The sequence below is a fragment of the Haemaphysalis longicornis genome, unplaced genomic scaffold (genome assembly GCF_048455015.1).
Source record: "Haemaphysalis longicornis isolate Haplotype H1 unplaced genomic scaffold, Haemaphysalis longicornis Haplotype H1 scaffold_5, whole genome shotgun sequence".
Classification (NCBI taxonomy): Eukaryota; Metazoa; Arthropoda; class Arachnida; order Ixodida; family Ixodidae; genus Haemaphysalis; species Haemaphysalis longicornis.
The window spans coordinates 49,337,062-49,349,753 of NW_027526385.1; the positions used below are offsets into that span (position 1 = coordinate 49,337,062).

At 48.5% G+C, this 12,692-nt stretch overlaps 1 protein-coding gene across 1 annotated transcript in view; it reads right to left on the minus strand.

Annotated features, from left to right (window-relative positions):
• Positions 1-658: 658 nt before the first annotated feature.
• LOC144138203 (uncharacterized) overlaps positions 659-12,692 on the minus strand; it is a 49,196-nt gene continuing 37,162 nt past the window's right edge. The window contains exons 11-14 of the mRNA XM_077670381.1: positions 12,498-12,568; positions 9,091-9,150; positions 5,423-5,662; positions 659-3,494 (exon numbers count right to left, since the gene is read on the minus strand). Of these exons, the coding sequence (XP_077526507.1) occupies positions 1,834-3,494; positions 5,423-5,662; positions 9,091-9,150; positions 12,498-12,568 (2,032 nt within the window). The 3' untranslated portion in view covers positions 659-1,833. The remainder of the gene's footprint in view (positions 3,495-5,422; positions 5,663-9,090; positions 9,151-12,497; positions 12,569-12,692) is intronic.

Consider the following 12,692-nt stretch of genomic DNA (forward strand, 5'->3'; position numbering starts at 1 on the left):
CCACAATACATCCAGTAAACGGCATCTCTCCCCCCTTTGCGTCTGGAAGCTTTGTGAAAGCTATAGTTATCACCAGCACCGAGTGGCACGGTGATTTGCTCATTGCAGCAGATCCACCTTCCATTTGTGCTTTGTTTCTGTGGATTTTTTTAGAAGTGGCTATCGAATGCATTTATTGCTGCAACTGAAAGCAGCGGTGTACCGGCCAATAGCTGCTACACTGCTGCAATGACGCAATTCCAGCAGTCGAAGAACGCCAAGACAGGAAAGGGCGATAAATCTTTTGAGCAACTTTCTAAGTTATCCGATGCGCATAGAGCAGTAGTTTTTGGCTGAGGTACTTTGTGACCCCCTACTCCAAGTACTGAGTGCGTTTGTTGACTACGCTCCGAAACCGTTTAGGATTTTAAAAAAGTTGCAAAAAGTGTTTCAGGACCCCTTTAACGCATCACTTGAACGATGCGCAGAGCAGTAGTTTTCGGCTGAGGTACTTCGTTCCACTCTACTTTAAGTACTGAGTGTGTTTGTTGACTATGTTCTGAAACCAACTAGGATTTTAAAAAAGTTGGAAAAAAGTGTTTCCTGGCCCCTTTCCCGCAGCACTTCGAGACACAGCTGCCATTGTTTTTTCACTCGAGAAAGGCACTTCACACATGGGTCTGATGAGCAGTGTTTTTATTCACAGTTGAACTGCAGCGATCGCCAGCATACAAATTATCTCGTATCCTCCGCCCATTTCACGATCAGGAGACAAAGAAAAAAAAAAAAAAAAAAAAGAGAAGAAAAGCAGCAAAGCATGTGCGCACGGAATGGTGACATTTCCCGAGCCCGCTTCCAACCACACATACACGCACGTACGCAAAACAAAGGGGAGGAGGGCAAGACTCCCTGCCTACTGTACTCCACACTGTGGATCGTCCAACAACAAAACCCACAATGAATGTGCAAGGTATCCGAAAAGAATATGTATAAAAAAGAAAACAGTATCAAAACCACAAAGCCTTTAACTATTCTCAATTCCATTCAGCCGTAAATGCCGAGAAAAAAAAAAAAAAAATCCAGCAAACACTGAATGCCCGGGTCTAACCGAAAAAGCAGATGACCCACCTACTCCTTGAGACACGCAGAAAACAAGAACGCTTTGCTGCCATGCTGCGCGGAGTCGCCAATGAGGTAAACGAGGAGAGGTTGATGAAACGTATGCGCCCGATATGTACACACGACGGGAAAAAATAAACGAGACCATGCAGGTAAGCTGAGAGCAGCGCTCAACGGAAGAACAATGCCGTGTTCTAAGGATGAAAATCCATTATTATACCTGATTGTTTAGGTACTGCTAACATGCGATGAGGGGGTCTACGCACCCAGAGACTGGCAGTATGTGTAAATTATAGTGGCCAGGCAAGAAAAAAGTGAATGCACGATTAAAGAACTTCCAAAACAAAAACAACGTACTAGAAAGAATGATTTCAACAAAAAAAAAAAAAAAAAAAAAGAGAGAGAGTGATAACAAGATCAAAGTCCTGCAATGAGCCACTCCCACCCAGCATTTTGTACCAGCAGAGCAGCTCTCCCTCAATGGCAGGAACGACGGTCTGACCCGACGCGGCGGTATAAAAACGAAGACTTAAAATGGGGGGACCACTCAATTTCCAGTCCTTCCCAAGCCAGAGCCGCTTTTTTTTTTTTTTCCGGGAACATGTACGCGGGCCTCTAACGTTTGGTGACGAGGAACATATGAAGAAAGAGGGGGGGCGGTGGGGGGGCGGGGCAAAGAAAGACGCAAGGCCCGCAACAACACAATCATGAGGTTGGTGGTGATGGTGGTTCCCGCTACTGGTTTCCTGACCGGTAGTACTGGTTGGCCGCGTTCCCCGCAAACTGGGTGCTGTAGCTGTTGTATTGCGCCTGCTGCTGCTGCTGCGTTGCATACGCCGCCGCACCGCCTTGCGCCGCGGCCCCCGTCTTCTGGGTGCCGGCAACCGCCGCCGTCTGGTACGCCGTTGTTGGGTAGGTCGTGCTATAGGCTTGGCTACCAGCCGCCCCGTAGCCGGCTTGCTGTTGGCCCGCCGCCGCCGCCGTGGCGTACCCGGCCTGCGGCTGCATGCCGGCACTCTGGAAGGACGCCTGCTGCTGAGCGTAGCCGGTGTAGGACGCTGGCTTCTGCTGCTGCTGTTGCTGAGAGTCTTGTCGCTGCTGCTGCTGCTGCTGCTGACCACCATACGCGTTCTGCATATAGGCGCTGTAGGCGGCCGCTGAGGCCACACTGGGCTGAGCAGACGCCTGCTGCTGCTGGGGGTTGCCGGCCGCCACTCCGTATGGCGTGGAGCCGCCCCCACCGCCGCCACCCCCTTGGGACTTCATGCCGGCTGCGCCGTAGCTCGTGAAGTAGCCCGTGTTCTGCGAGCCGGCCATCGGCGGCGAGGACTGTTGCAAGCTGGAATGTGGAGTGGCTCCCCCTTGCTGCGACCGCTGTTCGTAGCCACCGCCGTAGCCACCGCCACTGTCGCCGCCGCCGCCGCCACGGCCTTGGCTGTACCCTTGGCCGCCGCCGCCACCGTAGCCTCTTCCACCTTCCTGTTCGTAGCCGTCTCGCTGCTGGTCATCGTAACGGCTGCGCCCGCCGCCGGCACGGGGCCCGCCTTCGAAGCGATCTCCACCGTCCCGCCCACCGCCGCCGTCGCGGCCACCATCCCGCCCACTATCACGTCCGCCGCCGCCGTCTCGTCCTCCCCCGCGCCCGCCTCCTTGGAACCGAGGCACCCCACTGCTCTCCTCCCGGTCGTCCCAGCGGCCGCCGCCGTTGCTGCGCTCCCCATAGCCGCCGCCTCGTCCTCCGCCGCCGTAGCCTCGGGAGCCTCCTCGCTCCTCGTAGTCATCGCCGCCCCGGTCGCGGAAGCCTCCCCTCCCTCCTCCCCTGTCTCCATAGCCACCACGGCCACCCCTGTCCCCGTAACCGCCGCCGCCGTAACCCCCGCGCCCACCCCTATCTCCATATCCGCCGCCACGGCCACCACCCCTATCTCCGTAGCCACCCCGACCCCCACGGTCTCCAAAGCCGCCGCCCCGACCTCCCCTATCCCCAAATCCTCCACGACCACCCCTTCCGAAGCCACGCCCGCCGCCTCGGCCTCCCCCGAAGTCGTCCCTGAAGCCCCCTCCTCCCCGACCTCTGTATCCACCACCCCCTCGACCCCCGTATCCCCCGCCACCCCCTCCGCCCCCACGGCGGTGGCCCCTGTCCCGGTCGTCGTCGCCCCACCGGCTCCCCCCACCGCTACGGCGGCTCCGCTTGGAAGACCCCCGGCCGTAGTCGTCGTCCGACGAGCGGCTTCGTGACCGGCTGCGCGAGTACGAGCGTTTTCTTTCTCGGTCGCGATCCCGGTCACGGTCTCGGTGGCTGCTGCTTCCACGACGCTTGCGGTCGTCGTCTGATGAGCTGTCGGACTCGTCATCCGCGTCGTCGTCGGCCGACTTTGTTGGCAGAGGTGGTCCTGCACAAAAGGACGTTGGCAATAAGATTTTATGCCGCAGGACCGTAAAGGTTGTGCGCACAGAAACTGATGCATGACCCTCTGGCTGAACTGAACAGAAGTAATAGGGGCTTTTCCAGATAAGAAGTGAGGCATGCTCCGAAATAATTGGAAAGTAGGGATTGGCTGTGATGGCTGCCTTTGCACCAAGAGGGAGAACAAGGTTCACTCATTTCCTACTCAGTTCATTGCACAATGAGTTCAGATGTGCAGGGAAGTGTCCGAAAAGGGTCGGTGAAATGAACAACGCCAATAGGATAAATAAGTATGCATGGAACACTGCTTCCTTCACATTGGCAGTGCTGGCAGATATTTCCACCATCTGGGAAAAATAATAGAAGGAAAGAAAAATTTGGTTTCATATAACACACACCCTGTTCAGATTATTAGTATTGAAGCACCGACCTATGATCTGACAACGTTCAAACACCGAGAAAAAAAAAAAGGGGGGGGGGAAGGGGGGGTTCCCTTACAGAAATGCATACGAATTGTACGGTTTAAATCAGAACACTTATTGTTTTGCAACCTCACATGGAACCTACAAATGTGAAGAATGTTGCCAAATCTTCTTGTTCTAAGATTTAAGGTATTTGAAGTTACACTACTTGAATGTTCAAGTCCTTTAACAATCTGGCACTAGCGCATTTCAAGCTTAACTTTTGCCCTTCACACACTTCTAATTGTCCTACACTATGACAATTCCTTGACACTATGACAATTCCTACACTATGACCTTATTGTTGTCACGAAAGTCATCCTCACCACACTGATCACCAACATTATCAGCCCTATTTATGTCCACTGCAGGACAGGGGCCTAGAGTGTCAACTGCTGCTATCTTCAGTAAGGCAGAGAATTGGGCTAGTTGGTTTTGCATGTTCATAAACTGCACTTGAAGTTACCAGGGACACACTTCTTGAAGAATACAAACGAACGAGCGCTCGTGCTTTCCACGTCGTTCGTTTGTATTCCTTAAAAAGTCTGTCCCTGGTAACCTCAAGCGCAGTTTACGAACATACTGCTATCCTTTTGTGCCTGAATGCATTCTTCGCCCCCAGATCTTCTTATTCCATCCTTCCATGAAGTTACCTTCCCTATCCATAGCCACACTGTTACCTGGAGGGTTCGCCTGCAAATTCTCCCATCACATAGAAGTCCGCTTCGTTCTCTTTGTTTGAGCTAGGACTACTTCACCGGAATCTGCCTCTTATATCGAGATGCTGGTTTCTTATCCGTAAGCGTCCCTTCCACACATACACACATCAACTCTCGAGCTTGTACCCACCCCCCTCTTTCCCAGCATAATACCCCTGCTACACTGCCATCCTGAATGCCTTTGAACCGAATGTCATTCGACTCAAATGAGGGGCTTCGAGAGCCACTCGGAATCAGTCATGCTCCCCAAAAATTTCGATGGCAGTTAAAAGATTTAACAGATCGCCGTGCTGCAGTGAAGCTGCTTCTGTAGGAGTTCTGTTTTCACAAATACTGCAACAATCAAATTTATCAGCAGTGTCTGGAAGCAAAATGATATCAAATTAGCAATTACGCAAGCTTTGGCACTAATTTGGTGGCACTTAACTCTTGAATTGCAACCAAGGTTTTTTTTATACTTTCAGTCGCATGTTTTGTGCTGTCTGAACTACTGGTTTGTCGCTTGCTAGCACTGGTGTTGAGAGTATGGAATTATTACAACTTGATTTCATGATTTAAGTGAACTACAAGTAAACAAGTCCCACAATCAAGGATGTTTTGTTTGTTTTAAGTAATGCCAGTAACATATTTTTCAATGCTGACTTAAGACGCTGTGCACGAGCGCAAGACGTGGCATTCAAGAGCCCCAAATGCATCACACTGTGCTCATTCGGCTCGCCTGTCGCCCTCCTCACCCGTGCCCTCGGCGGCCGCCTTGGCCCAGTCGGTGAGCGAGACGAGCTTCTCGCCGGGCTCGAGCTCGGCGTTGACCAGCAGGTCGTGCAGGCCCGGAGCATGCTTGCCCTGAACGCTGGTCATGTAGACGTACACCTTGGACACCTTCAGCGGCGGCGCGTGCTGCCTCAGCAGCTGGGCGAACTCACGCGGCGAAGCCGGGAAGTCGTACACCACCAGATGCTTCACCTCCTCCTTGCCTATGGGGGGGGGGGGTTTGCAAAGCGAGAGAGATAAGAATAAATCTTTAGTAGTTGTGTAGAGGCCGAGGTTACGGGACTCGCCAAGTGAACAGCATCCCTAGTCCGCGATTCCGTGGCTTTGACTGGCTGTCCTCGCTCGGCAAACGAGAAAATGCTACACCGTGGGACCGTGTGTTAAAGCAAGCGATGACAGCGCTGCAGAAACCAGTTTCTACTGACTAGGGGACTCACTCCATAACCAAGAGCACAACTTGCTGCAAAAGGATACCACACACAAATTAAACTCTGGGGGTTTTACGCACCAAAGCTACACTATGCCTATGAAGTGCGCCGCAGTGGAGCACCCCGGATAAATTTTACAAATGTTGACATATACAGGTGTTTTAATAGTCCCACTCCATTAGAATAATGGGTGCTGGGATGAAGCCCGCATCCTTATGACGCTCAGGGGCATAATTTTTAACCACACGACCACCCACCCACCCACCCACACCCACACACACACACAAAAATATCAACGATGCTAATCTCTTTGGGAATTTTCTCTAGTTGCACCTGCAGAAAATTACACAATCTCTGTCTTTTGCAAAAGGTCACTGGAAGGCTTAGATGTAAATCGATTTTTTACCCGCACCAGCACAACAGCGCAACAAGAGCAGCGCAACAAGAGCAGCGCAACAAGAGCAGCACAACAAACGCATTTTGCTATGGGAGGTACGTCTTATCACACACTTTTTGGTCACGCTAAGCCGTGTTGAAGGTGATCAGGTAAACCACCAGCAACAGTTGTAGGAGGGAAAAAAAAAAGTCATCAATCAAAGTGTTTTTAAGGAAGCACTTCAGGAAGAAGCACCACTCTTCAGGAAAATAGGAACTGCACCCGTCATCCAATGGTTAACAGAAAGTCCGTACTCTTTGCTCACTGTGCGAAAACGTAACAGCAAGAGCTAAGCCAACTCCCCCAAATGTGGCCTAAACTAGTGGAAAGTCAGCGTAAGTCGTTACCAAATAGACGTAACACCAATAAACGATTGCTTTCAGATTTCAATATAGTACATTTCTGAGTTCGTAAGTGCACTTAAACTAGTCAGTGTTATTGTTTTAATGTAGCAGCCATACACACTATGTTTTAGGAAGTGTGCAGCGAGCTGCCATTTCACAGTTGTGTCCCTATGAATGGCGGCTCAATGACGTTTAAAACTGCAATTCCTACTCACCTACGTCATCGACTGAAACAAGACACAGCATGATCATGGAGTTGTCTTTTGTGACAAAATGTTGTGCAATTTGTTTTCAAATATGTGCATCGCAAAGTGAGTCAGAGTCAGACCTACCCCATCATTGCTGTAAAACCGTTAGCTGATTCATTATCATTCCCCATAGCTCTAGATGCTTTCCTAGCTGCTGAAATTTAGCCCCCTGGCCACAATACACTTAAACTGGGGAATTTTTAAAATTTGTATCGTCTCAAAAATTGTATTATTCATTGATTGAATCACTGAGATTCCACTGTGCATGTGTTTGTGTGCGAGGGCGTGCACATGCAAGCACACACACACACACACACACCGTATTTACCCGCACATTGAACCCACTACCCCCCCCCTCTCACACACACACTTCTTGAGAATTTACTTGCTACCTTGCATAAAAAATGCAGCAGGAATAGGAAAGGTACTATTCAATATGTTTTTATCTCGGCATGGTTGCTCATGCCATTGACGATCACTCACAGTAACTTGATATCATGCCGCAGTAAGGGCAGAAACGATAAAAAAAAAAAGCGTTCTAACAAAAAAATTGCCCCCATCTCCCCGCGAGGGAACCCTGGTGTGATGCGGCGCATCTGGGAGTTCAATTGGCGTTTCCATTGGGTTGATTCTCTACATCGCGTGAAACGTATTGTGAACGCGTAGGATGCCTTCCATCACATACGGATGTTCTCATACACGGGACGATGGAGGCAATTTTACATTTTCATGCACATGCATACACGAAATGAGAGAGTACACGTGTTTTGGCGGCCACCACCCAGCGCGACACCCGCTTTATATTCTAGCGCTTGAAGGAGAGGAGACCGCGGAGGAGAGTCGCGCATGCGCGCACATGCGCGCACATGCGCACCGGAGCAGCTGTTAACGCAGCGAAGCGCGCGCCAACCAAGCCCGCCAGCTGTCGCTATGCTAATGCACCGGAGTGAGAGTGTTGCACACAGCTGTGGGAGAGGCGAATGAAGGAGGGCTGCGGACGGACGCCGACGCAGGAGGGACATGCCTCAGAGCAAGAGATGCGCCGCATCTAAAATAATCTCAAAAGTAGACGGAAATGCAAACGAAAGCGAATGCTGTGGCTAACAGTTTAAAAATTGCGTGCTTGCAGAGAGAGCACCACCTGCCGAACACAAAAGAAACCTTCTGGCGTAAGGTGCCACAAAAGCGCAGCAGTGTGCAAGCACAGCACCAAACGCACTTCGCACTCCTTCCCTGCTCTGTGCTGTTCCGCGACTTCGCCATTACGCTCCATGGTTTTGTTGTTCAGCTCTGTTACGACCTTTTTTTTTTTTTGTGCTCCTGGTGCACGGCGTGATGGGCCAGTACATGAGCCACAGAGCTGGTTTTAAACTGATGGTGGCGGAGCATGTGTTGATGCACATTGAAACCGTGCGGCTGGGCGGCCCTTCAGTGTTGACCCAGTGCACGTACGCTACTAGAGAAAACAAGAGGTTTGGGCGATGAGCAGGGATCGTTTCGTGGACCCAAAAAAGGGAAGTTTCGCGGTGTGGAAAAAAGAAGTTTTGGAGTGCCATGACAGCACGGAAGACAATGCGCTGTGGGCCGACAACAAATGTGAAGTTTCAAGGGACTTCAATGAAGACAGCTCCAATGGCAAGTAGGGGGAATAATGGCAGTAGGGGGCCACTTCCATGTTGTGAAAAAAAAAAAAAAAAAAAAAGGTTACGTAATTTAGTACGTGTTTTGTTGAAAAGGTAAGGCTTTTGACAGCGCTTCGCTTAGCATCGTTATTGTCTAAAATTTCATATTTTAAAAATCTGCTGCAACTTCTTCCCGCATAATGAACCCACCCCCCAAATTCATGCCAAATTTCTTGGGAGAGAAAAAAAAAAGTGGGTGCACTACCCGAGTAAATACACCATATATGCACACCCATCACAAGAACTTCATACACTGCATATACAATTATGAACAGTAGACACCAACTTCCAGAGCAGCCACAGTGGCTCCCCCCTTTCCCAGTTCTTTAACAAAGCTCCTCTTCACAAACGTGGATCGGTGTAATAATCTACATTTGCAATTTGAGACAGGCTCTCACGCAAGGAGTCGGGCTGATGCCGTTTGCTCTCGTCCACCCCGACATGACGACCTGAGGGCAGTGAAAAATTGGCAAAAGTGTGCACCATCACTCACCAACATCCTTTAGTGTTGCCGCCGTTGTCACAAGCACCTTGACCTTGCCCGACTTGAAGTCTGTAAACAACGACAAAAAACAAAAATGGCTGCAACTGTCGACGAAAGACGATAGCCAACTGGAGCCCCTGCCAAGTAAATGCCTCCCTTCTTTTTCTTGCTCACCTCTCATGCTGTTCTCTCCCATCTCGTTCCTCCCAAGATAACACGCTAGAGGTTTGCTCAAGTCAATTTAAGTTTACCGCACACTACTGCTCCAGGCCGGGTGCCTCGATACCAGCGCTGCCATACGGCGGAGATGCGCGTGAATCGAGGTGCCCAACTTCAACGTTTATAGAACCACGTTGCCCTTCTCCCTCGTACGTTCCAAGAAAACGTGGAACCAATCTAACGGAACCTTTCGTAACTGTTGCCATTTGATTTCGTAAAATGCCGCCACAAGCTTTAGCAGCGTCGGCGACAGCCGGCGACAAAGTGGCTTTTTTTTGCACTGGATGTAGAAATTGTAATCACAAAAATCAAGCATACATGAAGGAACACGGCAAATATCACTTATGTATTGATTTTCTGCCTTATACTTGCGTGATGTCTCGTTCTTGTTCAACAATGTTGACAAGTACAAACACTGACACCGGACTTGGACGTTTAGATTTGTCAGTGGGAATACAGGACTACGTACTGCGCAGCTTCTGTTTCACTTTGGCCGAGGGGCTGAATCGAGTCACAGACACAGACAGGCATACAGACCAAAATTTCCGCATTTAAGAAGCCCAACAAAGATTATCGTCTCTAAAATTACAGCCACGCATTTGCATATCTGCCAGGTTCGCCAGTACGATATTAGGGAGACCTGATGGAGGGTGGGGGATTAGTAGCAACAGAATAGAACATTCTACATGCGTTTTTATTTTAGCTACAACAGAACAGGTCCAGAACTGTCTCGTCCGAACTACCCACAAGTTACACCACTGGTCACTTGCCAAATCTCCAACGTGACTGACGCCACCCTTTTCAGGAAGTCTTGGGAATACTGTTGAGCATAACAATGTTCTACCCATACAACACTTCGCCAAAATAACGTGACTGAGAGTTGCCAGACATAGATTGCGATTTTTTTTCTCTTATGCTCAACTGCTTCTCGCATCAAGCATTGCTGCGGTACTCCTTAACTAATTGATTGCAGGGTTTAACGCGCCGACACAACGCAGGCGATGAGGCGCGCCGTAGTGGAGGGCTCCGGATTAATTTTGACCACCTGGGGATCTTTAACGTGCGCCGAAATCTCGTACACACAGGCATTGCTGTGGTAATGACCGGTTCAACCTGTGTGCACAGCCGACTGCGCTTTTTGAGCTCTCCACTGATGACAATGTCAATTGGTGTATGGTTGGATTGGATTCTCAGGTAGCTCCGGCGCAATGTGTCCAGACTTTGAGAAAGATTTGGCCAAACACGGGCGAGTTTTCGGCAAATTTTTGTTTCAGCCGTAGATTCGTACAGAACCATCTCAATTCGGAAGACTCCCAGACAAATAGAGAAACCTGGCAGGTATGCATTCGACCTTCTCGCGAAATTTATCTTCATAGTGTAGCAGGGCAATCAAACCTGCGCCAAATATTTCCCCCTTCTTTCAAACACAACACATGCGCACAAATATGACATTAGTGCCAAATTTTTTAAAACCTGGGCCATGTTATTAGCAGTGCTCGCACGACAACATTACAGCATTCCAGTTTAGTCGAGAAATTAATTTTTGTGTTTACTTTTAAGCATTAAGGATGCCCTGCATCAAATACCAGTCTCATGGGCCAAATTTGAGCGATGTCCCACAATGCGGTCAAACGAAATGGTTCGCTTTTTTTTTTATGCCAACATTTTTCTACACGGCTTGTGGGTAACTATTTGGGCAGCTTAGGAAAGAAAAAATATTAGGGCATTTTGACTCGAACAGAAGGCTAGCTCAGACGTCTTGAGGGAAATGGAGTCTTGAATGCTTAAATAAATGTTCTTTCACCAGTCAAAAGTATAACCAGAACGCTTCCTTTCCACAAAAATGGCAGAAGACTGCAGTGAACACAGCATCGCACGTAAGGGCACCACCAAGAAAGCTACGGTTATGGCGGTAAAGACGATGGGAATTCACTGTACTGTGAACGATACCACCGGCAAGGGCATGTTGTCAACTAGAACTTCATTACAGCTGAAACTGGAATACGTGCACAAATTCTTGCCTTTCAGGACGCTTTGGTGGCACTGGGTGCAGTTTTTTCAATTTCAATGTTACTGGCTCGGGAGAGTGTGCCCGTAACTGTTTTCCCTCGATCAATCGAGGGAAAACAGAAATCACTTCCTCCAGAGAAAACACAAAGGCGGAGGATTCAAAGCTTGGCTGTAGTTATTTCTCCATCTTGCGTGCCGAGCCTTTCAATTGCATTCTGTGCCGCTAATAAGATCATAGAAAGGGCTTGGGAGAGCTTTATTTATTGCCCGATTACTCCTGACGCGATATTTCTAATTAGACACATGGTCTTCGGAAACAGAAAATTGCCCGAAAAAGCATTTTTTTAGGTACCACCTCTTCCTTAGCTTGCATAGTTTTTCCTCCAAAAATTTGGTACTTTAACAATACCAGGCACCTATATAAGCTGTACAGGCCTTATTTCGATGAAAAAAATAATGTTTTTTCCATAATTTTCTCATTTTTTGCCACGAGCAGTATTGCGGCAATAGGAAATTCCTGAGAGGTACATCCCAACAAGTCGAGCAGCTATAAAGATCTTTTTTTTTTTTGCGGTGTACACCCGAGTGTTCAAACCATCCAACATGGGAAGCAGATTTTGCACTTTCTGTTTCAGCAGTGGTCTCATTAGCATTATTCTTAACTGGTGAGCAGGATTATTCCAAACCTAGAATTTAGATTTGACGTAAACTTGTACGTACGTGATTGCAAAACAAAAAACTGCTTCTCTCGTTTAATTCTCCACAACTCCTGGTATCTATTTATGCCTTGCTGGTAATTTTTTGTTGATTAGTTTTTTTTCCCATTGTTGTTCTCAAGAACATTCAAGAAAGATTTTTAATTACCTCGGAAACTAACCTTACACCAAAACTAAGTAAATATTTAAAATCTGCAAAAAAAAAAAAAAAAAGCACAAGCACACAAAGTTTAATGAAGATTGGTTGGAAAGAAAAAAAAAGTTTTTAAGACCAGTGTGCCCCCTGGAGTGTAATAAAAATAAGTACTCTAAAATATTATTAAAAAAATTAAGCCAAAATGAATCTTTGTTCATGGACTTGGTAAGCCTTGGCATAAACACTTTTAATGCTGTTCAACAAACTGTAAAATTGCTCTTGAAACGTGAGAGCCACATTGCGGCGTATCCAGCGCGCATCAATGAACCACTGACCTTTCATGACAGCATCCCGGTCCGACGCTTTCGACCTGCCGCGCCCAGCAATCAGAGCGTCAGCAGGAAAGCTGCAATGCAATACAAGAACGCAGCAAGTTTAAGACAAAAAAACTTCTCAGGCCACTGAAGTTCTGCTTAGGTGCTTCCAAGGCGAAAGTTTGGCCATACTTAATAAACAACTCCTTTGCTGCG